At 43.9% G+C, this 27,449-nt stretch overlaps 1 protein-coding gene across 1 annotated transcript in view; it reads left to right on the top strand.

Annotated features, from left to right (window-relative positions):
• The window catches only part of GATAD2B (GATA zinc finger domain containing 2B), an 82,107-nt gene extending 58,648 nt beyond the window's left edge, over nt 1-23,459 (top strand). The window contains exons 2-11 of the mRNA XM_056123830.1: nt 3,998-4,333; nt 12,199-12,328; nt 14,488-14,619; nt 15,632-15,763; nt 16,185-16,355; nt 17,431-17,746; nt 20,210-20,412; nt 21,693-21,803; nt 22,111-22,228; nt 22,868-23,459. Coding sequence (XP_055979805.1) covers nt 3,999-4,333; nt 12,199-12,328; nt 14,488-14,619; nt 15,632-15,763; nt 16,185-16,355; nt 17,431-17,746; nt 20,210-20,412; nt 21,693-21,803; nt 22,111-22,228; nt 22,868-23,001 — 1,782 coding nt within the window. The 5' untranslated portion in view covers nt 3,998 and the 3' untranslated portion in view covers nt 23,002-23,459. The remainder of the gene's footprint in view (nt 1-3,997; nt 4,334-12,198; nt 12,329-14,487; nt 14,620-15,631; nt 15,764-16,184; nt 16,356-17,430; nt 17,747-20,209; nt 20,413-21,692; nt 21,804-22,110; nt 22,229-22,867) is intronic.
• The last annotated feature ends 3,990 nt before the right edge of the window (nt 23,460-27,449 follow it).

The following is a 27,449-nucleotide window of genomic DNA, read 5'->3' as shown; positions in this document are numbered from 1 at the left end:
CATATGAATGAAATGAAAGTTATAGGATTTAACCATAGTGGGAAGTGGATTCTTAAACATTTCTTCCCCCCACCCCCAGCATATTTTTTGTTTGTTTTTGGGGCCACAACCAGCGGTGTTCAAGGGTTACTCCTGGCTCTGCTCTCTGTAATTACTCCTGGCAGTGCTTGAAGACCTTATCGGATGCCAGGAATCTGAGTTGAGCACATGCAAGGCAAGGTTCTTACCTGCTGTACTATCTTTCTGGCTCCTTCCCCCAGACTTTTCTTTTCCCCTTCCCCTTTATTGCTCCTTTGTTGTGATCATGGCTTAATTGTGGTGATTTCCAGTGTTTTCATATCTGATTATGCTCACATACTCAGATTCAGTGCTTACCAGGGGTTGCACTCATTTAGTTGCTTTCATGCATATTCTGGTCGTAGTACTCCCTGGTGGGGTAGCATTTATGTCACAGTGTTTGCATATCTTTAGTTGTGGTATGGGGCTGGAGTGATAGCTCAGCGGGTAGGGCATTTGCCTTGCATGTGGCTGACCCAGGTTCAGTTACCAGCATTCCATGTGGTCCCTCGGCACTCCCAGGGATAATTCCTGAGTGCAGAGCCAGGAGTAACCCCTGAGCATTGCCGGGTGTGACCCAAAAAGCAAAAATGAAAAAAAAAAAACAGATGTGGTAATCAAACACACTTTGCAGTGTTGTTGTAAGTGTAGCAGTCTTTCTTGTAGTGCTCACACGCACTTGATTAAAGGTGTACTTTGTGGCTCCGGGGATTTTGCCCGGGGGTTACTCCTGGCTCTGTACTAAGAAATTACTCCTGGCAGTGCTCAGGGGACCATATGGGATGCTGGAAATCGAACCTGGGTCAGTTCGGTAGGCACTCTACCCACTGTGCTATTGCTCCAGCCCCCTCCAGGGATTTAAAAGGCTGCCAGGATTGATCTCAGAACCTCATGCCTGCAAAACAGGTGCTCTACCACTGAGCCACACCCCTGGGTCCCTAAAACTTATTTTTTTTACATTCTAAAAAAATACTGTTTGGGAGCTGGAGAGCTTAAAGAGCTGAACACATAAATTATATGCAAAGAGGTCCGGATCCTATTCCCAGCACCACCCCAAGATGAACAAAACTGCCTTGATAACAATTTTAGTGTAAATTTTGAAAACTAAGAGGAGTTACAATCATCTTGAGTTTATTTTATTTGGGGGAAGTGGGTTTGTGGATACTACCTGTGGTACCCAGAGGCTATTGGCTCTGCTCAGTAGCAACTCTGACTGTGTTTGGGGACCACATAAGTGCTGGGGATGAAACAGGTATGCCGCATGCAAAGAAGTTCTTTACTTCCCTCCGCCCCGCCCCCATCTTGAGGTCTTTTAAGCTTTTAGGATCAAGTCATTGGGCCTAAGAGATAGTACCAGAGTTAAGGTGTTTCCTTGGACATAGCCAGCCCCAGCTCCATCCCTGGGAGCACGCATGGTCCCCAGCACTGGGCATGACCCAAAAACCCAAAATTATAAAATAACCAAGTTTTATCATTTTTGAGATTGGATGTTTTCTAACTTAATACAATTTAGGTTTTACTATTAATCTTTTAATTTGATTAAATGAAAATAAGTACTGTGAACATTTTGTAGCATATACCAAGTACCTGGTAGGTGCTCATTCTGTTCACCGTTTGTATCCATTCCACCCTCTTCCTGTTCTGCATCCTCTGTCTTGGTGCAGACCTAGATTTTGGTTTGGGGGAAACACTGAGTCCAGAATTGGCCAAGCATGGCCTAGAACTCTGTGACATATTACCAGAATGTGTTCTAGACAGTTTTACAATAGTTAACAGAAACTTAAAGAAGAGCATTTTTTTCTGCTATAATTGTTGAACACAATTAGTTAGTTCTTCTTGAAGTGCTTTTTTAATTTGTCTTGCTTTCCTAGTTTTTCCCTGGCTCTGACCATATTTTTGTTTTGTCTGACCAGCCAACCCTTCAATAGAGGTATTGCTGTTCTATCTGGGGCCCTTTTCTTACATGGTCCTTTTTTATGGTCAGTTTCACTCATTGCCATATATTATCCTTTTTTTTTTAAATTGAATCACCATGAGATATAGTTACAAACTTTCATGATTAAGTTTCAGTCATACAGTGATAGAGCACCCATCCCTCCACAAGTGCATGTTTTCCACCACCAATGTTCCCGGTATCCCTCCTACTACTTCCACTCCATCCCACTCTTTGCCTTTGTGGCAGGTACATTCTTTTTCTCTACTTTTGGGCATTATGGTTTGCAATACAGATATTAAGAACCATCATTTTTGGTCCTTAGTCTACTTTGAGCATGCATTTCCCATCCCGAGCGATCCCTCCAGCCATATATTATCTTATTTCCTGCCTTTACCTATTTATTTATCTCCAGGTTGGGCCTGTGCTCTGGGTCCAGTTTATGATCTGTCTTCTGTTCGTTGGGGTATCTCCACCTTGATTTTACTTTGGCACATCTAACCATTATCCATTAGGATATATTCATTCAGGTAACAGAAATCCAGCTCAAAGTAACTTAATCCTAAAGGGAAGTCACTGGTCTGTAAGACAGAGATTTAGAGACTAGTTTCAGGGATAGTAGGACGAGTAGGGTGCTTTGCCTTGCACGTGTTCAACCCAAGTTTAATTTCCAGTACCCCATATGGTCCCTCGAGCCCTGCCAGAGGTAACCCCCTGAGTACAGGAGGTGTGGCCCAAAAAAACATTTTATATATGTATGATAGACAAGCACCACCCTATCCAGCTCTGGATTTTAAAGTGTTGGAGAAATTCCATATTTAGATGTTGTCAGAAACTCAAAGCGAGGAGGGTAATGTTAGCTTGCTTTTAATAATTTTTCTGACTGAATAAAGAAACATTACCTCGTATTTTCCTAAGCACCTGAGTTCTTCATTAAGTGGAGTCAAATATCATAAAATATTGAATCTTAATCTGCATATAATTTAGAGCAAAAAACAAAGGAGTTCCCTTCTGATAATGCAGAATTCAAACAATGAAGACATATCTTAAGTTATCTTTTCTATATTTCTTTGTTCATAAGATAGGCAAATTAAAAATACAAGTTCAGTGATCTAAGGAACTTAACATTTTAGAGTTTTCCCAGAAGAAGAATTTGGTATGAGAATTAAAACCAGAGCATCTGGACCGGAAATAGGACTTAGTCTAATTCTTGCAAGCACAGCTTTGGTATGGCCCTGGGCTTCCTATCATAGCCAGGTATGGCCTTCACAACAGCAAAACAGGTGACTGAGTTTGTAGTCACTGAAGGTTCATTTTTTGAAGATGTAGTCTCTTTTTTGGGGATGTGGGGGGCTTTTTGGGTCTCACCCAGCAATGCTCAGGGGTTACTCCTGCTGGTACTTGGGGGACACCATATGGGATGCTGGGGATCAAACCCGGGTTGGCCGTGTGCAAAAAAAATATTGCCTACCCACTGTACTATCATTATGACCTGTAGTCTCTTTTTATTTTTGTTTTGGACTATACCTAGTAGTGACATTCAGGGGCTATTCCCAACTCAGTACTTGGGGTCACTCAGCAGTTCTCAGAGTTCTCACTTTTGGCAGTTTCATGTAGTGCTAGAAATTGAACCTAAATTGAAATTAAACATGGTCTTCTGCATGTAAAGCATGAACTCTCCTGTCCACTGAACTGTTTCCTAGGCTGACTGACCTGAGAGATGGAGGCTTTTAATGGACTCTCCAAGTGATTGTAGTGTTTTGTTTCAGGCATCTGTCTATACAGCAAAGATTTCCATGACTGAAAATATTTGATATTTGCCTCACTGGTTAGATTGAATGGTGAAATCTCCTTTAATATAGAGTTCTGGAAAGGTAATAGGTTAGTTATCTCAGAACTTCTGTATATAGGTCCATGGTTATAATATCTTTACCACCCCCACCCTCTTTCTCTTAAACAGGTGTAAGGGACTTGGTTCTGACATTACTTGTAATTTTCTCTCCATAGGATGGATAGAATGACAGAAGATGCTCTTCGCTTGAATCTCCTGAAGCGGAGCTTAGACCCGGCAGATGAGCGAGATGATGTTCTGGCCAAACGACTCAAAATGGAGGGACATGAAGCCATGGAACGTCTGAAAATGTTGGCACTGCTCAAACGAAAGGATTTAGCAAATCTTGAGGTGCCACATGAGTTAGCCACCAAACAGGATGGCAGTAGTGTCAAGGGCTACGAAGAGAAACTCAACGGGAACCTCAGGCCTCATGGAGACAGCAGGACTGCTGGAAGGCCAGGCAAAGAAAACATCAGTGATGAGCCAGTGGATATGAGTGCTCGGCGAAGGTATGGGAAAGTTCAGCTGCCTCCAAGGGTGGTGTCTCTGCCTAAACTAAACCTATGGAAATGGAATGAAGTCCAATGAAAGAGGAGTGTTTTTAGGTCTAAAGTTTCTCTGACTTGACCTTGAATTTCCTAATTAAATTTAGATCAGGGACCTCAAAATTTTGTTAAGATTTGCTAAGAGAATCATAAGTCTCACCTGTAAGATAAAGTCATTCTGGATAAGAGAGAGACTGTAGAGTTGATAAAATCCAGTTTTAAAAATGAATTTTTGCTGGAGTAATAGTATGGTGGGTAGGGCGCATTCATTGCTTGCAGTCAACCCAGGTTCGATCTTCAACATCCCATAAGTTCGGTCCCCTGGAACACTGCCTGGATCACTGAGTGCAGAACCAGAAGGAATCTCTTAAGTACTGCTGGATGTGACCCCAAAACAAAAACAAATGAAAATGAATTCTTGAACCTGAGTAATAGTACAGAAGGTAGAGTACTTGCCTTGCACATGACTGAGCCCCATGAGGAATGATCTCACCTGAATGAGCACAGAGGCAGGAGTAAGCCCCGAGCAACACTAGGTGTCACCCTGTCTCCCCAACTCCCCCTAAATTCTTAGACCAATTTTCTATTCATTTTTTTGGGGTAAGGGCCTGTTTGGGCCATTCCAAGCTTACTCCTGTCATTGTGCTCAGGAATTACTCTTGGCAGATTTGGGAGACCATATGGAGTGCCAGGGATAGGCAAGTTCCTTCCTTGCTGTACTATTTCTTTGTCCCTCTCTTGTCTTTATTTTTTTGTCATTTTATTACTTTTTTACAAAGTTGCTCATAATGATTTGTTACAGACATTCAGTATTCCAGCACCAGTCCTATCACCATTGTACCTTCCCACCTCCATTATTTCCAGTTTTCCCAACCACCCCCTATAACAGGCCCCCAATAATTTATTTTACACTGCTTGTTATAAATAATCTGCTAAAATAATAATTTAAAAAATGTTTCCTTAGAAGAAAGTTAGTGAAGACTATTGTTGTCTCACCATGGTGCCTACAACTTTTAAATAAAGGTTTTGGTTTTTTTTTAAGATTTGTTTTAAAAAGCTAATAACTTATTTTAATTTTCATTTATTTTTTCATTCTTTTACTTTTTTTATGGGGAGCATAAAAAATGGGGGCTGGAGCGATAGTACAGCAGTAGGACATTTGCCTTGCACGAGGCCGACCAGTCGACCCGGGTTCGATTCCTCAACCCCTCTTGGAGAGCCCAGCAAGATTCCGAGAGTATCTCACCTGCACGGCAAAGCCTGGCAAGCTACCTGTGATGTATTTGATATACCAAACACAGTAACAATAAGCTTCACAATGGTGACGTTACTAGGCTCGCTTGAGCAAATCTTGAATAACGGGAGGACAGTGACAGTGACAGTGATGGGGAGCATACCTGGAGCCTCTTGGGCTACTAACAGCAATGCTATGGTAACCATGCAGTACCAGGGATCCAATATGGGGCTCCTATCCACTGCGATTTCTTTCTAGTCATTTGCCATTTTACAAAAAGCAGACCCATGCTCTGTTTATTATGAAATGATGTCTTTTAGTTATACTTTTTTTTTGTTTATGTTTTGTTTTAGGGCCACACCCAGCTATACTTAGCCATTTCCCCTTGTCTGTACTCAGAAAGCCTGGCAGTGCTCAGGCGACCATATGGCCTGCTGGGGATCGAACCCTGGGTCAGCTGTTTGCAAGACAACTGCCCTACCTGCTGTGCTATTGCTCCAGCCCCCAATTGTTCTCTTTCTTGCATGCTCCTAAGTGCAAATTTTCACAGATTTTTTTCTCTGATATGCATTAAGGGTAAGCGCTTAAAATGAAAGAATACTCAGAGCACCTAGAAGTTGCTAAAGGTAGAAGCTACCTATACAGACTCAAAATATAGACAACTCTAGTTTTAAGATCAAATTCAGTTTATTTATGAAACAAATGTTAGATATGTGAATAACACTAACCTTGTTGACTTTGTCCTAAACTGATTCAAAGTAGGATCTCTAAGAAGCTAATTGAAGGAAAATGAAGAAGAAATGAAGGAATAGTTTTAACTTAACATTGTTTATTTCTCATCCATTTAACATTTACTTAGTGGTAACATTAAAGATAATTTTGTTAGATGATGTCCAATGGGGAGACGTTGTTCTTGGTAATAGCATTAAAAATACTTGCCCAGGGCAGGATAGATAGGTTAAAGGGCTGGAGCACATGCATTTCCAGTATGAGACCCCAGATTTAATCCCATCAGTACAAGCCCCCTGGAGAACCAGTAGGTTTGGTTCTGCTTGACTTGCAGCACTGCTGGGCCTTTAGCAGCATTGCATCACTGGGCCAAGCACCAAGCCATCTAGCCTAGTTGGCCTACTGTTGCCATGAATGGCCCCTTGTCCCCTTGATCATTGCTCGGGAACCCTACCCCTCCTCCCCCACTGATATTTTTTCCCTTAGTGGTTCTAGAAAAGGAGAGAAATCCTTGGAAGCTATAGTAATGTCAGCCTCATGCTTCATCACTCTTAACCAGTTCTGGAGCAAGTGACTAATTGTTTATTAGGAAGACTTAGAGGATTTATCACATGCTAGTAGATGTCAAGAGTGGTAAGATCCTATAAATACTATTGGAATTATACTATGTCACAGATACAGTGTGTTAAAAGAAGAAAGCCAAGGACCAGAGATTGCAGGGGTTTAGGCACCTTCCTTGCACTCAGCTGGTACTTCAATTAGCTTCTTAGAGATCCTGTTTGAATCAGTTTAGGACAAAGTCAACAAGGTTAGTGTTATTCACATATCTAACATTCGTTTCATAAATAAACTGAATTTGATCTTAAAACTAGAGTTGTCTATATTTTGAGTCTGTATAGGTAGCTTCTACCTTTAGCAACTTCTAGGTACCTCTGAGTACTCTTTCATTTTATCTGTTTATATCCCCACCACCATCAGAAGTGGTCCCTGAGCTCTGCCAAGTATAGCCCCAAAACAGAAAAGTTAAGTATGGCCAGGAATGTTGCTCAGTGGTAGAGCCTATGCCTTGATGTGTGAGACCCTGGGTTCTATCTTAACTGCCACACATGCAGAAGTCAGGCTACCCTGAAAACTCTTAACATTTTCTTTTGATTTAATTAAAAGGGTAAACTTTCAAAACACTATCCCCTGAAAGCTGGGCAGTTTCTAATAACCCCTCAGAAAAGTGACTTGATGTGAGCCATTCAGATCTCTGCTCTGTAGCGAGAGATAGGGCCTGTTGGCTCTTGGTCTTTCCTTTCAACAGACTTAGTAACAACTACTGCTATTGAGCTTTTTATAAGAATAAACTAAACCAAAACGTTGTTCAGCAAGTTTGATGTGAATAAAAGGAATAGAAAAATTTCAAGCGGAAAGAAGAACTCTTGACGTGAGAGCCATTGTTATGTTTGCTTACATAGTTTACTACTTGGGCCATGCTCAACCATGCCTGGGGAGGGGAGTGTGCATATATTGCGAAGGATCTGGGCATTTTTCAGTGAGCATGAGTGATGTCAGCAGTAAATCAGTTGCATTTGGGGGGAGAGGAGCAAGCAAGTGCTCTAACACTGAGCTACAATTCAATCCTGCTAGTCATACATTTAATATTACCCAGTTGGTTTCATACTTAAGAATATCAACTATTACAGGCGTAGTGCTTGCCTTCTGTGCAGCTAACCTGGGTTTAATCCCAGCTTATGGTGCCCCTAGCCTGCCAGGAATGATCCCTGAGTGCAGAAGCAGGAATAATCTTTGAACACAGCTTGGTGTGGCCTCCAAAATAAAACAAGAATATAAAATACTATAAATTATATTTATGTTTGGAAAAGAAGCAAAATAATTTCTTCCCTGGAAAGGTAAAACAAGATTCCAGATTTTAAAAAAAAAGAGGTGAATGAAAATTGATTTGGGTTTTTGGTCTCTGTTCTAATGTGACTCTGATTGTATCCTAGAATTTAAAAAAAAACCACTTGAGTAAATCAGAGATAATACAGGGGTTAGACATATGCTTTGCATAATAGTGGTTTGATACCAGGCATCATATATATTTCCTCTTCCCCAGCATTGCGAAGAGTGATCTCCGAGGAGAGCCAGGAGTAAGCCTTAGCATGGTTGGGTGTGACCACACACACCACACACACACCAGCCTGTCTCTGCCACATCCCCCCCCCCCAAAAAAAAAATTTAGAGTTGTTTTCATATACAGCTTCCTGTCATTCAGTTCAAGAATCTCTATCTAGGAATATCTGCCTTTCTTGGTGCTAAGCAATCCTGTTTCGGTATTGAACAATCCCAAAGTAATAGGTGGCACTTGAGCAAAAAAAATAATTTCTTAGAAATAGTCTGTAATTGGGACCGGAGTGATAGCTCAGTGGATAGAGCATTTGCCTTGCACGCAGTTGACCAGTGTTTGATCCCCAACATCTCATATGGTCCACCCATGCACCACTAAGAGTAACCCCTGAGCATTGGCGGTGTGACCACTCCCACAAAAAAAATTGTAATTTATGTATGTAACCAGAAATTAAACGGAAAAGGCTTCCATTGATGCAAATATTGGGAAATCAAGTAAAAAATCTGTCAGGTCTCAGTTACTCAATAACGTAATCAAAAGGGTCATAAGAGGGGGCTGGAGAGATAGGACAGCGGGTAGGGCGTTTGCCTTGCACACGGCCGACTTGGGTTCAATTCCCAGCGTCCCATATGGTCCCCTGAGCACCGCCAGGAGTAACTCTTGAGTGCAGAGCCAGGAGTAACCTCTGTGCATCGCCAGGTGTGACCTCCCCCCCCCCAAAAAAAAAAGCATCATAAGAACGGGAAAGTGAAGAACTATAGAAATGATAAGTTACGAAGCCAGAATGATAGTAGTGGGGAGGGCACTTGCCTTACATGCAGTTGACCCAAATTCAATCCTGTCATCCCATATGGTCCCTCAAGCACTATCAGTAGTAATTCCTGAGTGCAGATCCAGGAGTAACACCTGAGCATCACTGTGTGTGACCAAAAAAAAAAAAGTTGTTAAAAAAAAAAGAAATGATAAGTTATTTTTAATTATTTGGGCTGGAGAGAGGGTTTAGTGGATTAGACTGCACCCTTTGGGTTTGAGTTCCAGTACTATATATTTGGGGGTGTGTGTGTGAGTGTGTGTGTGTGTGTGTGTGTGTGTGTATCTTCAAATACTTAGGCACAGCATAGTGATAGATCTCTCTCTCTCTCTCTCTCTCTCTCTCTCTCTCTCTCTCTCTCTCTCTATCCAAGAACAGCACATATATCCAAATACTTAGGCCTGACTATTATTTAAGAAACTTTATTGCTGAGGTGTTAGAGAAGTTTCTTTCCTTCCTCTAGTGGTTTGCATCTTATAATTCCACATTAACATTTTGCTCTGTAACTAATGATTATAGAGTAATCCAGGTAAATTTAATAGTTTCCAAGGTAATCATTCTCATCACTCTTCCTGATTTTGTTTTCTTAGGTAAATTTGGGTAAAGGTAAAGGTAAAGGCCCTCCCATTGTTCGTCGATTTGCTCGAGCGGGCCCAGTAACGTCTCCATTGGAGACTTTGTTGTTACTGTATTTGGCATATCGAATACGTCGCAGGGAGCTTGCCAGGCTCTGCCGTGCGGGCGAGATACTCTCGGTAGCTTGCCAGGTTCTCCGAGAGGGGCGGAGGAATTGAACTCGGGTTGGCCATGTTGGCTGCATGCAAGGCAAACGCCCTACCGCTGTGCTATCGCTCCAACACAGTTTACCCTGTTGAGAAGTTGAATGTTCCAGTCACTTGGGGTTGCCGTTTTCAAAAGGCATACATAATCCAACAGCACTGAATCAAGAAGCCATAAGAAAAGTAGACTCTCAGCACCAGTTTTATGTTAAGGGTTTGAGTTACATGTTTTTAAAAAAAAAAAGTGAGAACACCTTGCCCAGCATTATACTCTTTATTTTATCCTGTTTTGTCTTGTTTTATGATTTTTTTGGGGGGGGAGGTGCCCACAGATGCTCAGGGCTTTCTCAGACCAGGGGATTCTGTGGGGTCCCAGGAATAGAACCCGTGTCACTTTTGTATAAGGCAAGCACCCAACTCACTGTACTCCATATACATTTCTAGGTAAAAGGTAAGGTAAAGGCCCTCCCGTTGATCGTTGATTTGCTCGAGCGGGCCCAGTAACGTCTCCATTGGAGACTTTGTTGTTACTGTGTCTGGCATATCGAACACTCTCGGTAGCTTGCCGGACTCTCCGAGAGGGGCGGAGGAATCGAACTCGGGTCGGCCATGTTGGCCGCTTGTAAGGCGAACGCCCTACCCGCTGTGCTATCGATTCGTTGATCTATTTCAGACCTAGAAGAACTATACTATCCTATCCACAGTGTTTCTTACCAAGTTCTTAGCAATGTCTACCACTTTTTCATCTTAGAAAAACAAGAATAATGTTTTAATGCTGGCCTCAGTAATGTCGAAACTAGAGTTGTCTAATAAACAGGCTTAGAGAAACCTGAGAGATAGTAAAGCAGGCTCTCGCCTTGCACATGGCCAACCCAGATTCGATACCCAGCACCACTTATGGTCCGCCGAGTCCCAAAAGGAGTGATCCCTGAGCAGAAGAGAGTCAGTTATAAGCCCTGAACACTACCGGGTATGGTCCCAGAACAGTAAAAAATAGGATGAGGAATAGGAGTTGCCACTGTGGAAGTTTATTATTTCAGAGTCATTTCTAGGTAATTTTTATCCTGTTAAGATATAAGTAGATAGAAGTTCTATCTAGAGTTGTTTTTTTTTTCTTTTTTAATTTTTATTAGTGAGACAGAGTTTCAGTTTTCCAGAAGGCTAGAGCTATTACACTTTGCCATAGTCCATTCCTTTATCCCACGGATAACAATACTTCTTTGACCTTGACCCCTGACAGGATATACCATCATTTGAGTTATTATAATATGCCTTTCTTAAAAATCCTCAGGCAACCAGAGATGTGTTAGCAACTTACCATCTGTGAATCTACTACCTTTGCCTTTCTTCTTCTATCTTTCTTTATAAACCTACACGTTACCTCTAAAAGAACCCAGGTCAGACATGTGCAAGGCATGTACCTTACCTATTGTACTCTCTAGCCACTTTTGCTCGTTTTATCATCACTAGCATTTTTTTTTAATCAAAATTTTTGTTTTGGCAGGCTTTTGCAGTTCCCAGACGTGGTTAGGAACCACCCCCAGCAGAGCTTATGGTGGGGCGATACATTGCCAGGGATTGAACTCAAGACCCAGCACAGAACTTAATATGTACTTTGCCACTTAAGCTATCTCTCTGACTGTGTTGTCTTTTCTTTCTCAAGATTTGAGTCTCTTTCTTTCCTTGGGTGAATTGGGACAGATCTAAGTTTCAGTGTTTTTTTTTTGTTGTTGTTGTTTGTTTATTTTAATGAAGGAATCGAATGTGACATGTTAATTTCAAGTGTATTATTTTGGGGTAGATGAGTGGGTGGGATCAGGACTTGAGACTCAGTGGCCTCAGCTGTGCTGGTTGGCCCTAGGGAGCTTCTCCCACTGCTTCCAAAGCTGCTCCTTGAATTTTTCCATCTTTCAGCACTGCTCTTCTGTCTCAGGAGACCACAGCTCCCTCTTGCACTGTATGACTTGTCCTCAAACCTTGCAGCCTGATTAGCAACCCAGATCATGGCCAGAACAGGGGACGGTGAGGTAGAGAACCATCAAAACACCTCCAGTTTCACCCCCATCTTGACCACTCCCAACCTGCCAAAGTTGCTCTGCCCTCATGGATTTGTTTATTGTAGACAGGTTTTCTTAACTTCCATGATTTATTTTTTTCTTCCAGTGAACCAGATCGAGGAAGGCTAACTCCTTCCCCAGACATCATTGTTCTGTCTGATAATGAAGCTTCCAGTCCCCGTTCCAGCTCCCGAATGGAAGAAAGACTCAAAGCAGCTAATCTAGAGATGTTTAAGGTAAAAAGAAGAAATAATTTTCTAATTTCTTGCTTTTCCTAAATTTCATAATTTCTTGCTTTTCTTAATGTCTTTAATGTTCTAACAGTCACAGTTATGTTTTTAATAGCTTGCCTTTTAGATCAAAATAACTACCCATAAATGAAAAAAGTTTTATGACCATGTTTGGTTTTTTTTCTTTCCAATTTTTATTGGGTCACCACCATTTACAGTACTGTTAATGATGGGTTTTGTGTACACAATATTCTAACATCCTAACCACCACCCAGAGTGTCCTCTTTTTTCCACCAATCTCCTGGACCTGTCCCCTCTATCCCTATACCTTCTTCTTGGTAAATTCAGTTCAGTAGGTCAATAATGAGTTTCTCTTGCCTTTGGCCATTTGTTATTTTGTTATTTTTTTTATAATCTATGGTTTGGGGGCCACACCCAGTTGTAAGGCACTTGCCTTGCATGCAGCGGCCCTGGGTTTGATCCCTGGCATCCCAGTAGTCTCCAAAGTCTTCCAGAAGTAATCCTTGAGTGCAGGGCCAGGAGTAACCCCTGAGTGCTGCCAGGTGTACACTCTTCCCCCCAAAATATATTTTTTAATAACCCCACATTATGAGAGAAATCATTCTGTATTTCTTTTTTTTTTAGGTGGGGGGGAGGCACTGGTGCTTAGGGGTTACACCTTGTTCTGCACTCAGGAATCACTCCTAGCAGGCTCAGGGGGCCATTTGGGATGCTGGGTTTTAATTCAGGTCATCAGCCTCTTGTACTTGTCCTCCTCCTGGCTTCACTTACCCATTCTACCCAGAGTACCCTCTAGCTTCATCCATGTAGCACCAAGTTATATGATCTTATCTTCTTTTTTGTTCTTTTTGTTATTTTATTTTGTTTTGGGGGGGTCACAAACAAATGCTCAGGGGTTACTCCTGGCTCTGTCCTTAGGTATTACTTCAGGCGGTATTTGAGGGCCATATGGGATGTGGGGGATCGAACCCAGGTTGACCACATGTGAGGCAAGTGCCTTACCTGCTGTACTATCTCTCCAGCCTATTTTTTCTTACAGTAGTATTGTGTGTATGTAACATAATTTAAGTTTTTTTGTTTTAGTTTGGTTTTTTGGAGGGGGACCAACCAGGCCATGTCCTGGGTTTAATCCTGACTCCGTGCTCATGGACCACTCCTGGCAGTATCTTATACCCTGTACTCTCTCTCTGACTCTGATAGATCACAATTTCTTCATTTATTCATATATTCTTGAATACCTGGAGTTAGTTCCAGAACTTGATTATAGTGAATAGTGCTGCAATGAATATAGGAGCACAGATGTCTTTTTTCAAATGTTTTTGGGCCTTTGGTAGATGTCACAAAATGAGATTGCTGGGTCAGTTGTTTTTTTTTTGTTTTTTTTTTTTTTTTGTAGGAGACTGGGTCAGTTCTTAATTTTTTAAGACTCCATCCTTTTTTTGTTTGTTGTCCTCACCCAGCAGTGCTCAGGGCTTGTTGCTGGCTCTGTACTTAATAGGTATCACTGCTGGCAGTTCTTGGCATCACGTGCGGTACTAGGCTTCCATGGCAAGTCAGCCACATACAGGGCAAGCATCTTACCTGCTATACTGTCTTACCAGCCACATAAGCAGATATTTAAGTATCTACTGAATACCAGACTGTGCAGACCTCAGGATAGAAAGATTAAAAACGCAGTTGCTTGGGCCAGAGAGATAGCTCAGCAAGTAGGGTTCTTGCCCTGCACACGGCTTGCCCTCACTCGAGCCCTAGAGCCCCATATGGTCCACTGAATGTAGCCAGGAGTGATTTCTGAGTACAGAGCCTGGAGCACGCATGCCCTTCACCCCACCCCCACCATAACCCTTTATGCTGGACCAGCAGCACAGTGGGTAGGACTTTTGCCTTGCACGTGGCTGACCCAGGTTCAATCCCCGACATCCCACATGGTTCCCTGAATACCGCCAGGAATGATTCCTGAATGCAGAACCAGGAGCAATCCCTGAGCATCACCAGGTGTGACCTAAAGAGGAAGGAAAAAAAAAACCTACATTGCTAAGTTTGCTTTGTGTGGAACCTGAAGGTTTCTGACCTAAAGAAATAACCTTGCAAGAAAGGGTCCTGGAAACCTGCACCCGTGATTGACAGTTTTCATCTTAACTTAGGGGAAAGGCATTGAGGAACGGCAACAGCTCATTAAGCAGCTGAGAGATGAGCTACGACTGGAAGAAGCCCGACTGGTGCTATTAAAGAAACTGAGACAGAGTCAGTTACAGAAAGAGAATGTGGTCCAGAAGGTAAGGTTCCCCAGAGGTCAAGAACTAGGAGAATGGGAAGAAAAATTGAAGATTGTGCTATCCCAAGTAGATGCAGCTCGTTGCTTATTCTTCTCTGGTTCCTTGGTTTTTAGTCTCCAGGAGTAATAATTTTTATTTTCTTAAATGGGGTCAGAGGGCCTCTCCTGGCTATGCTCACCCCCATAGTACAGGCCTTTCTGGTCTCAATGCTGGCACCTGATGATGCAGTGCTTTTTGCTTGAGTCCAGTGGTTCTCAGGGACCCATGTGGTTTCAGTGATGGAATCCAGATCCTTGCCCATGCTAGTTATGTCTTCTGCCACTTGGGCTGTTTCCCAATCCCTATGATTTTTGTTTATTTTAAATCTTAGATAATAACCAAGAAAGCATTTACCTTATAGTAGACAGGAACTTCACACTGGCAAGGAATTTTGAAGGTCTTGAAGTATACCTGCTTTCTTTTCTATTGTTGTTTGTATTGGCTGGAGTGATAGCACAGCGGGTAGGGCATCTGCCTTGCACGCAGCCAACATGGCCGACCCGAGTTCGATTCCTCCGCCCCTCTCGGAGAGCCGGGCAAGCTACCGAGAGTATTCAGTATGCCAGACACAGTAACAACAAAGTCTCCAATGGAGACGTTACTTGGCCCGCTCGAGCAAATCGATGATCAACGGGAGGGCCTTTACTTACTTACTTTTGGTTGGGGGTGGGGGGGATACCCGGCAGTACTCAGGGCTTACTCAGTCTCTATGCTCACACCGCTCTGGCCCTACACCAGATTTTTTAATATATTTTTAATAATACTGCAGTTGACCAAGTTGTTAATAATATGGTTGTTTCAGGCATTGAATGTTCCAACACCAATCCCACCACCAGTGTGTCCTTCCCTCCAACAGTGTTCCTAGTTTCCCAGCCACTATCCCAGCCTTAGTAGACACAAACAAATTTACTTCATACTTATACCGGATTTCTTTATTAGTGTTTGCCGTCTCAATTTCTGTTCTGTCTCCCAGACTCCAGTTGTACAGAATGCAGCATCTATTGTTCAACCCTCTCCTGCCCATGTGGGTCAGCAAGGCCTATCCAAGCTTCCCTCCCGGCCTGGAGCTCAAGGGGTCGAACCTCAGAATCTGAGAACATTACAGGTATGTGACCTGTAGTTGGACTCTTTCTGTTTTATTCTTCCTGTCTCTGTTCCAGGGCTTTCGTAAAGATTTAAAACACCTGGTGGTTGTAAACATGTTTACACTATAGATACTGTTCTTGGCCCTTCATAGCATGGTTGTCTACCATCAAAGCATGAGTAACTTTCCTCTTTCCACTGTACTTGCTCTTCAGAGTTTTTCCTCTTACCTCTTTTCCATATAGCATTAGCGAGCTTATACTAGAAAAGTTAGGAACTCTTAGCCACTAATTAGGTTTCACAGTGATGATAAATTGAGGTTGTAGATCATTCGACAAAATTGCCAAGTCTGACCTTGTTTCTATTTCTACTCAGCAATGTTTTCTCTTTAACTTTTTCTGGAGCATTTTACCACTTTTGATTAGTTCTCTTCCGTTCTCTAGGGTCACAGTGTCATTCGTTCAGCAACCAACACCACCCTTCCACATATGCTGATGTCTCAGCGTGTCATTGCACCAAACCCAGCCCAGTTACAGGGCCAGCGGGGCCCACCTAAGCCTGGCCTTGTGCGCACCACAACACCCAATATGAACCCAGCCATCAATTACCAGCCGGTAAGAGTATCCTGGTGTGGAGACAGAAATTCTTCACTTTCTTTTCCTATTGAAAGCATCACCGATTTGGGGACTGGAGAAAAGAAAGTTCTACGGGCTGGAGCACACGGTGGCATCCGCAGGGCCCAGAGTGCAGTCCCTGGCACTACACTCTACTGAGCACCAATCATATGTAGCTCTGCTCACCCTAGCACTACTGAATCACTTGATGCTCCCAAAAAGAGCAGAAAGAAAGGGACCGTAGGTTTTAAATTGTATGACATGGAGAAACTAGGACACCAAAGAAGTAATTTGGGTGGAGCTAGAAATGACTACAGCCCCACAAATAAAAACACTGAGGAATTTTTAAAAGATAGTTGCAGAGGGGCCAGAGTGATAGTACAACAGGTAGGGCATTTGCCTTGCACGCAAGTAACCTGGGTTAGATCCCTGGCATCATCCCATATGGTTCCCCGCGCATCTCCAAGCGCAATTTCTGAGTACTCCCCCCTGAGCATTGCTAGGTGTGATCCAGAAAGCCAAAAAAGGAAAGAAAATAGTCGTGGAGAGGGGAGATTATACAGTGAAGTAACAATAAATTAAATTTTAATAAAGTTAGTTTGCAGAGAAGAAAGGTGAGTCCATTCTGAAAAGATGTCAGATTTTTTAAAAGATCTGAGGAGTAAGCACAGGAGTGAAAGAAACAAAGCATTTCCGGTGTTCATTTTTCTCCTAGCAGTTTTAGCTGAGCACTACTATCAGTCTCTTTTAGGTTTTGGGTCTCAGTGATGCTTAAGTGTTCAAGGGACCGTATGGAATGCGGGGGATCTAAAGTGGGTTGGCCATGTGCAAGGGTAATGCCCTGCCTGCTGTGCTATCTCTCTGACCCCTATCAGTCTCCTTTCCTACGTGCCAGAGTTGTTTCTCAGTGAAAAGGTTGTAGACCTCTAAACCTATGGTGAGTGTTTTGGAAGCTAAGTAGTTTATAATAGAACAAGATTGTGTTCTCGGCCATGAAAAGAAAAATTGATCCTTTATTCCACATAACTATCATGTACTATCATAACTATCATGTACTATTTTCAATTTGTTTCAGCAATCAAGTTCTTCTGTTCCCTGTCAGCGCACAACATCCTCTGCCATCTATATGAACCTTGCCTCCCATATCCAACCAGGGACCGTGAACAGAGTGTCCTCACCACTTCCTAGCCCCAGTGCCATGACTGATGCTGCTAACTCACAGGCTGCAGCTAAATTGGCTCTTCGCAAACAGCTGGAAAAGACACTCCTGGAGATTCCTCCCCCTAAACCACCTGCTCCCTTGCTACACTTCCTGCCTAGTGCAGCCAATAGCGAGTTCATCTACATGGTAGGCTTGGAAGAAGTTGTACAGAGTGTCATCGACAGCCAAGGTAAAGCTCTTCTAGTCAACTTTTAATTTAAGAGCTTTCCAAGCCTGCTTAACATGGACATAATTTCACAGTGTACTGGGTAGTTTTGTTTTGTTTTGGAATTTTTGGACACCCGGTGGTGCTCGGGGCTTACTCCTGGTTCTGTGCTTAAGGATCACTCCTGGCAGGGTTCAGAGAAGAGGCCATATGTGGTGCAGGAATCAACCCAGGTCATCCACATACAAGGCAAGCCCCTTACACGTGGATGCGCTGTACTATCTTTCTATCCCCAGAACTGTGTAGTATTAAGGGGCACCTTCTTACTATTGTTGCTAGTTTAGCCCCTACTCTTTTTGTTTGGGACTGAATAAGGGATGGAAAATGGAAAGAGGCTTTTTTTTCTATTTGGCTTTTTGGAAGCTATATATCAGAAAATGTATTTGTATCTTTTTTGCTTTTTGGGTCACACCCAGCGATGCACAGGGGTTACTCCGGGCTCAAGTACTCAGGTGGTGTACTCAGGCGGTGCTCCAGGGACCATATGGGATGCTGGGAATTGAACCCGGTTCCGCTGCGTGCAAGGCAAACGCCCTACCCGCTGTGCTATCACTCCAGCCCCTGTTTTTGTATCTTAGACTTAATATTATTATAATGTATTTTATATATTGTGTATGCTTTCTGTAATGTATTGTTTTGTTCTTTTAAATGGTGTCACTTAACTTTGAAGTATGCTTAATTTGATGATAAGAATTCATAATTGGGGGACTGGAGCGATAGCACAGCGGGTAGGGCGTTTGCCTTGCACGCAGCCAACCCGGGTTCGATTCCCAGCATCCCATATGGTCCCCTGAGCACCACCAGGGGGTAACTCCTGCGTGCATGAGCCAGGAGTAACCCCTGTGCATCGCTGGTGTGACCCAAAAAGAAAAAAGAAAAAAAAGAAGAATTCATAATTGGGATGGGAGGGGGCTGCATTTATGCCAACCTGGCTGTGCTTGGGGGTTATTTCCAGCTCTGCACTCAGGACTTATTCCTGGCAATCTCGGGATCATCTGCGGTGCCACGGATCAAACCTGGGTCAGCCATGTGCACGGCAAGCACTTTAACCACTTTACTATTTCTCCAGCTCCAGACTATAAAACCTTAATTGCTACAGTCTCTACTAAGTAAGTAGAGAGGTCTTTCTGACTGAAATTCCAAACGTACTTTGAAGAAAACTTGACAAATGAGGAAGGTGCCTTAAGGACACAGTTTGGGCTCTAAGCCTCACAAAGTGAATAATTTTATTGATAACTAAAAATTATGAAGTAGTTGACAGGGATAAACGTAGTCTTAAGTAAAGAGATGCGAAAAACGTGGCTGAGTTAGTTGGAGTACTTTGACTTCAAATGAGCACATTCTTTTTTAAGGTAACATAATGGGAAATCAGAAATCGTGTGCTTGTCCCAGCTTTATCATTTAGGATTAGTTTCTTAGATTTAGTTTCCTCGTATGCAAATGGGATGATAAATGAGAAAAAAAGGTTAACTTTCCAAAGGCCCAGGGAAATAGCTGAAAGGGTGGGAGTGCAGATTCTGTATATGGAAGCCCCACGTTCCATCACTGGCTTGCCTGATTCTCTGAGCACTGTAGGTGTGGATCACTCCCTCCCACCATCAAAAAAAAAGAGGTTCTGTCTGGGAGTATATCTCGAGGATGCAAAAAAGCACAGTGGGAATGACATCTGTACCTGTATGTTCATTGCAGCACTGTTCACAATAGCTAAAATCTGGAAACAACCCCCAAGTGCCCTAGAACAGATGACTGGTTAAAGAAACTTTGATACATCTACTCAATGGAATACTATGCAGCTGTCAGGAGAGATAAAGTCATGAAATTTGCTTATAAATGGATAGACCTGGAGAGTATCATGCTGAGTGAAGTGAGTCAGAAAGAGAGGGACAGACATAGAAGGACTGCACTCATTTGTGGAGTATAAAGCAACATAACTTGAGGCTGACACCTAAGAGTAGATACATGGGTCAGGAAGATTGCTACATACCTGGAAGCCTGCCTAATGAGCGGAGGGGAGAAGGCAGCCGGAATAGAGAAGGGATCACTAGGAAAATAATGGCTTGAGGAATCGGTCGGGATGGGAGCTATGTGCTGAAAGTAGATAAAGGAACAAACATGATAACCTCTCAGTGTCTGTATTGCTAACCATAATGCCCAAAAGTAGAGAGAGAGGATGGGGAATATTGTCTGCCATGGAGGCAGGGTGGGGGGGTATACCGGGGACATTGGTGGTGGGGAATATGCATTGGTGGAGGGATGGGTGTTTGATCATTGTGTGATTGTAACCCAAACATGAAAATTTGTAACTATCTCACAGTGATTCAATAAAATTAGAAAAGAGAAGGGGGGAGAAAAAAAGAGGTTCTGAAAAGAAGCACAAAATAGGTAGGAAATGTGAAACCACTAATTTCTCTTTTTGTTGGTATCTAGGCAAAAGCTGTGCCTCACTCCTGCGGGTCGAACCCTTTGTTTGTGCCCAGTGCCGCACAGATTTCACCCCTCACTGGAAGCAGGAGAAGAGCGGTAAGATTCTTTGTGAGCAGTGCATGACCTCCAACCAGAAAAAGGCTCTAAAGGCTGAACACACCAACCGGCTGAAAAATGCTTTTGTGAAAGCCCTACAGCAGGAACAGGTAAGACTTCTTGACTTTTCCCCAGCCACCTGCTGAGGTTTGTTCTTCCCAGAAGTAGTTTCTTCTTGTTTAGAAGATTTTCCTTTGATTTCCCACCTTACTGGTGGTCTAGGTCTTTGGATCTAGGTTCTAAGAACATAGAGGTCTTAGGTTCCCCGTTTTTCCTTTTTACCATTCAGTCATTCCCATTTCCATTTGAATTTCCCACTGGGTGAGAGCATAATAACATTTGATAATTGACGTTAGGGACAGAAGACTTGAGACTGTTGGCTTTCTCTAATTTCACTAAAAAAATCTCTGTTCTGACTTCATTTTCTCTCAAATGGATTTTAGTGGTGGGATTTATATTTGTTGCAAAAATCTTATTGAGAGAAGTAGATAACTACAGTCCGTATTTGACCAAAAAAGACGAAGGACAGGGTAGCTTAAAAATATTCCACTACTCCTGAGCACTGAGCCCCATTGGGATCGCCCTGTGTGCCTGACATAGCAGTGCCCAAGTAGCCCCATATCTTAGGTCGTGAATCCAGTGCCCTTCGCTAAGTATTGCTGGGAGCCCCCCACATACACACACCCCAAATATATCCAGTAAAAATTAGTGGTGCTAGAATATGTGAACTAGTATTAGTGTTAATAGTTAAATAGTATTAGTAGTATGAGATCTTAGTGGGGTTAGGAAGATGTGTTAAGAAGCCCAACTTTTTTTTTTTTTTTTTTGCTTTTTGAGTCACACCTGGCGATGCACAGGGGTTACTCCTGGCTCATGCACTCAGGAATTACTCCTGGCAGTGCTCGGGGGACCATATGGGATGCTGGGAATCGAACCCGGGTCAGCCACGTGCAAGGCAAATGCCCTACCCGCTGTGCTATCGCTCCAACCCCAAGCCCAGCTTTTTTTCTCTCTCCTTTTTCCTCCCCTCTCCCCACCTCCCACCCATCAGGCATTTGGGTATCATCATGTACCTTCTGGATGATGGGGAAACAGGAGTCAAATAAGATCTTAGTACGTCCTCAGCCTTAATTAATAACATTAGTTGATTTATCATGACCACCAGATCTCTATAGCCAACTTCTGAGAACCAGTGTTCCTGGCAAGAGGTAGCCTTTCATCAGTGAAGCATGTTGACTACTTCTCTAAGTATTCAACCCACCAAATTATATTACCTTTTCCGTAGCTTTCCAGCAGACAGGCAACATTAGACATAAGACCTCTAGGTTTTCTGGTTAGGAATTTGGGAGACGCCCTCCCCAGATTGACCTGATGACTTCCCCACACATAGGAAATTGAACAGCGATTGCAGCAGCAGGCAGCCCTCTCTCCCACGACGGCTCCAGCCGTGTCCAGTGTCAGTAAACAAGAAACCATAATGAGACATCACACACTTCGGCAGGTGAGAATTGGTTGCGGGGAGGGGAGATTTGAGCCACTTCGAAGGGGCTACTACCAGCTCTATGCTCGGGCAACTGTGCAGTGCCAAGAATTGAACTGGGGTCAGCTGCATGCAAGGCAAGCACCTTAACCTCTGTGCTGTCTCTCTGGCCCATAGCAGGTGAGAATTGGTCATGAGGGTTTGCCAGCTCTTTATCCCAACTTGTCCTTTCTCTGCCGGAGATCATACTCCCTTTTCTACTCCCGTTTTCTTCCTCACACCTTCCAGTATGGCAGTGTTTCAAACAACTGTCTCCTTCCTGTTGCAGGCTCCACAGCCCCAAAGCAGCCTACAGCGTGGTATACCCACATCTGCCCGTTCCATGCTTTCCAACTTTGCACAGGCACCCCAGCTGTCTGTGCCAGGTGGCCTCCTTGGTATGCCAGGTAAGCAGGTTGATCTGAGAGCCGTTCTCAAGTCTCAGCTAGCTAGTATGCAGTTCTGTGGCAGCCCCCTGATGAATTTTTCTTCCTCTCGTTTTCCCATCTCCAGTTCTCTAGATCCAGCTACCTTCAGTTTTTTGTTACTAGGCAAGTGTTGGTGAGCTTTATGTCTTGTTCCAGTTTCAGTGAGCCAGGGTTTGGGTGATGGAAATGGCTTAACTCCTGCCATTATATTTCATATCTAATGAGCCCTTGGAGAGCATGTGGCTGCTGGTCTCTGGGCCAGAACAGCATGGTCAGCACTCCAGATCCAGTGTGAAAGATGGAGCCATAGTTTTCCAGTCAGTCCCCAAACCAGATCAGATCAGGCATTCCATCTCTGTCTTGATCATTGTCTTCTCATCACTGTTTCTCTGTTTCTCTTACACCATCAGGTTGTGTTCATTATTCTACTACCAAACTTTAGAGAAGAGGCAAACCTCTTCTCTGATAGTAGGGGATAGTTATCACTAAAACAGAGCTAGGTCTGGACAGTTACAGCAGCATTTGATATTTCTGTCTGCAACCATGCAGCCCAGTATAGAGCAAAATATGGTATTTCTTCTTTTGATATGTGCCCTCTACTTTTGTTTCCTGGTCTAGGCGTCAACATCGCGTACTTGAACACTGGCATCGGAGGACACAAAGCTCCCAGTTTGGCAGACCGGCAGCGGGAATACCTTTTAGACATGATCCCTCCCCGGTCTATATCGCAGTCCATCAGTGGACAGAAATAACGCCTGTTCCACTTGTACTGCCCCAACCTTGAATCCTTTACCCCTTTCCCATTGCCCCCAACTTCCGTCGCATGCAGTGCCTGTACTGGTGCCTACCATACACGGAAAACAAAACAGAAAACAGAAGACAAGAGTAGAGATCAACAAGCAAACACACGCCCTGCCCCACACCTCCCCTTGATCACATGCTGCCATCTGTTCTTCTGCCGCTCTGTCTTCTCTCTTCGGTTCTCTTTTAACAGTGAGGTGCGTCTCCACCTCTGATCGAGGTCAGAACGAGATCCTGGGGAGAAACCTCAGCCCTCTGATATGTGTTTCCGAAGTTTATTTTTATGCTATGATTATTATCATTTCTAATGATGTTGTGTGTCCTGCCTTTGTTCAATGAACGGTTAAACCTTTTTCATTCCCCCCCCCATTTTTTTTTTTCATTTTTTTCTTTTCCTTTTTAAAAAAATTTTTTTAAATACAAAATGTCATTCAGTTAAAAGATAGGAGCATTGCAGCAGGGTACCAGCTGCCAAGTAGGACATGACTGGGAATGTTAGGGGCAGAAGTTTTGAATGCACTTAACCCAAGGTAAGAGGCAGGTGGTGACCTAGAGCAAGGAAGAACAGTGCACCAGCTGTGGGTGTTTCTGGGGCATCAGGAGTCAGTGTTTAGTATTAAGTTTAGGTTCTAAGAGAAAAAACCCTGGAGGGAGAAGCTTTAAAGTGTAACTGCTCTGGAATTGACTTCTGGAGAGGGGGGGTGGTGATGACGAGCCACAGAGGACAGAGACCAGGCCCTGTTGTGTGCTGGGGGATGGGGACCACAATGGGTCACCCAGTCTGTTGCAGGCCAGCTAGCCCCAGGTTATTTCATCATACTTCCTTGTAGAAGTCTCCTTCCCCCCAGGTGTTTTTTAATTTTATTTTCTTCCTAATCTGTCTCCTTAATCAAGCCCCATCTGTAATACAGAGGCATAGCTGTTCTTAGCTAGAGTTTGCTGGGTTTCCTATAATTGAATTGGGCGTAGTGAGTAAAATGACAAGAGGGGGCAAAAAACAGACTTAGAGAACACAAGAAGGGGCTTTCCTACCAGCAGAAGAGACTCCCTTGTCTTTCCCGTCACCATCCTCATGCTGGGAGGTGGGGGTAAGGCACCTAAACAGGTCATAGTCCTGCCCTGCCCTGCCCCTACTACACTGAATGCAGAACCAGCTACTCAGAGCCCAACACCCAGGTCGGAACCATCTCTGGGCCTCTACTGTAAAGAGAGCTGTTGTCTTACCCCCCAGAAGTCTCCTAATTTGCTTTTTTGCTTGTTTTTATTTTGTCTTTCTTACGCGCTACTAATGTAGAGAATGAATTGTGCAATGTTGCTGTCTGGGGTTGGGAGATGAGTGTCCTGTTGCCCCACACCCTGGGGAGGGGAGGAGACCAGGCTGTGGCTGAGGGAAGGGAGCCCTTGAGTGCCGGGGTTGCTGCTCTCATGCATGTGTGCACCCACCTGCCTCCTCAGCTCCAGGTGCTGCCAGCATGTGGGCAGGGCCACTCTGGGCAGAGGGCTGAGGAGAAAGAGTTGAAATAATTTGCCTTTGAAAGCCACCTGGGAAACTTCTCCCTTTATTTTTAAAAATTAAATAAATTTTTAAGGTAAGGCACTTTGAAAATAACGAACACATAAACTGCACATCTTTTCCATAAAGTCTGGGGGTGGGCTGGGCGGAGGAGCTGGAAGCAGGCTCATCTCCCCCATTCTGGCCTCGACTCCCCATACTCCAGAGCTGCTGTGTGCGATGATACTGGCCCTACGGGCCTTCCTGGCTTTTTCTTCTCCCTCCCCCCACATTCATTGAGCACTTAATAAAGTAACAGATGCAGCCCATTTCTGGGCTCACCAGTGGCGGAATGATCTGGAAGCTAGATACTAGTAACAGGTAGTGATGGGGTCGTTTTTGAGTATTTTTCTGGAGAATGTGGTACCCCTGACTCTAAGTGACGGGAGAGGGAGGGGAGGCATTAATGGAACCGGGTCTGGGATTATTTTAAAACTATATATATATATATATATATAAAGATATATTCTTACATCTTCTTTTGCCCTTGTGCTTTGAAAGCACTGGATGAATCGTTTGGTTTTGCTTTTCTCTCTTCCACGAAATAGGAAGTGGTGTTTTTTTTTCTTTTAAAACTATTTTCCCTGCAAATCATCTTGCCTTGTGGCATGTCTGTCTAGCCCCTTCCTCCCCCAATGATGAAGTGCCGTTTCTGTTACGTCTCCCTCTCCCCCAGCTCCGAGGTGCTCAGAGGTACAAGGTGCCCTAGTCTGTCAGTTGAGATTAAAGTAGGAACAGAGAATGTGCAATACCGTCTGGCTGGGGCTGCCCCTGCCCTAGCGGAGTCCCCTCCCTGGAGCCCAGCCACCTTTAATGGGGTTTTGGAAGTAAGATGTAAGCGATGGGGAGTGACAGGAAGGGAACCCTAACAGTTGAGTGCCTGCTAAGTGATGGGGGTTGTGGGGAGTCTTCCCAGTTTCTCCCCTCAGGGTCATCATGTAGAAGCTCATTGCTGGCTTGTATAGGTCCATGACCCTTTGCTCAATCGTTGCAGTCTGATTTTTTTTTACCCTCTCCCTTCCCGTTTTCACACCCTTCCAGGGATAGTGATGGGGTAAGGTTTCAGTTTCACTAATCATGATCAAGTCTTAGCCTTCCACCTCCTTCCCTCCCCTCCTCTACTCACCCTTCTGTCTTCCTTGTTTTTCTGCTTTTTCATCACAAATTACCTTGTGTCCCTCCAAGTCTGTTTTTGCTGTCCACACCCCCAGGTCTTGGGCCCCATAGATGCTTACCTGGTGTCCTAATACAGGAGGAAAGAATCTCCATTGAGAGTTTCCCTTTAGACCCGGAACGCTGACGCTCAGGGTGACTAGAGTAAGGTCCTACCAGTTTTGCCTGGCTTCCCTCCTTGCCCAGCGGCCCGAAGAATAGTGGCAGTTCATGGACAGAGGCTTGTCCCCTCACAGCCTGAAACAGGTGGGGTAGTTATGGCTTGGGTGAAGCTAGGGATAGAGGTCCTCACTTGTCAGGGGTTTGATTTTATTTTATTTTTTTTTAATATTTTATTTTTTGTCATTTGACCACAGCATCTGGACTTTCTCCATCCCTGGAATAAGTATTTTTTCCACATTTTGGGTGTATGTATGGTAGACAATTTTTTTAAGACACAAAGATAAATGTTTTCCTGCTTTGGTTACCTTTCCTTTCCCTTTTAAAAGGAATTAGCTATAGAACTGCTTTGTAAAGATGCTTCTTGATATTTTACTTTCGTTCCTTTTCCCAAACAACTCCCTTTTTCTCCCCACTTCTCCAGAAGGCATAACCCCACCCCACTCCAGTCCTAGGCTCCCTTTCCCTCCAACAAGACCTTCATTAGCTTATGATATTTGCTGCCGAGATGTTATAACAAGGACTCATTCGTGTATATAAGCTATTTCTTGATCCATTTAAAAGGAATTGTACATTGTGTAGAAAAAAAAATGAAAAAGAGAAAAAAAAAAAGCCCTAGCCATGGATATTGTGAAACTGTGTTATGTCATTTTGTAATGTGCCCGTTTGTGTATGATCCGTGCAAAAGGGTTTCTGGGGACGGGGAGGGGGTAGGGAGGCAGGGCTGTGGAGGGTGGGGAGGAGAGTGGGCCGGGCCCAGCACACTGAGACTGGCAGCTGCTCCAACCCCATCCCTCCTTAGAGATGCCACCGCCCCCATCATCCACCCCTAATTTGTGCCTTGCCTCCCCACCCTGGAGTAGTCCCTCCGGGTCACCAGCACTGCCTTGGCAGAGCCCACCCCCTCCCCTAACCTGCCCACCCTCCCTACCCTCCCAGCATTAGGTTGATACTGTGGGGAAGTGCTGGGAGTTGGGAGGTAGCCGAGGAATGGGGCACTTCCTGGGGGCATTGAAACCAAGTATTATGAATTGTAATTGTATTTGCACTGTTTTTTTTCCCTCTGATTGCATCAGCATATATACAATATACCTATATAACAAAATTCAGTGTCAAGCTTTCTTATGCAAGGGATTTCCCCCACCCCCCAACAAAGAACCTAGTTTTCTAATCTTTGAGGGTGGATTGTTAGAGGACGATAGAAAGTGAGGATCTTCACAAGACCTTTGGGACAGGCTCGCCCAGGGAGAGCCCCATCCATCTGCACACTGTTAGAGCTTTGTAGAGTGAAGAGAAAGTAAAGGCCCCTCCTAGTCGGACCTGTGTTCCCGGGAAGGGAGAGCAGGCACCGAACACAGCAAGGATGGGGTCCGGTCCCATCCCAGGCTTTCCTAACAACTGGCTGTGACCTTCAGTAGTTCATTTTCTAGGTCTCAGTTTTTTTATTTGTCAAGTGATGGGGTGATTATCTGGCAAAGAATCGAAACTTTATAGTCCGTGCTTCCTCTCCTACCT

The sequence above is a fragment of the Sorex fumeus genome, unplaced genomic scaffold, assembly GCF_029834395.1.
Source record: "Sorex fumeus unplaced genomic scaffold, SorFum_2.1 ptg000047l, whole genome shotgun sequence".
NCBI classification, from domain to species: domain Eukaryota; kingdom Metazoa; phylum Chordata; class Mammalia; order Eulipotyphla; family Soricidae; genus Sorex; species Sorex fumeus.
The sequence above is the reverse complement of the archived record's forward strand: the minus strand, read 5'-3'. Positions and strand labels throughout refer to the sequence as shown.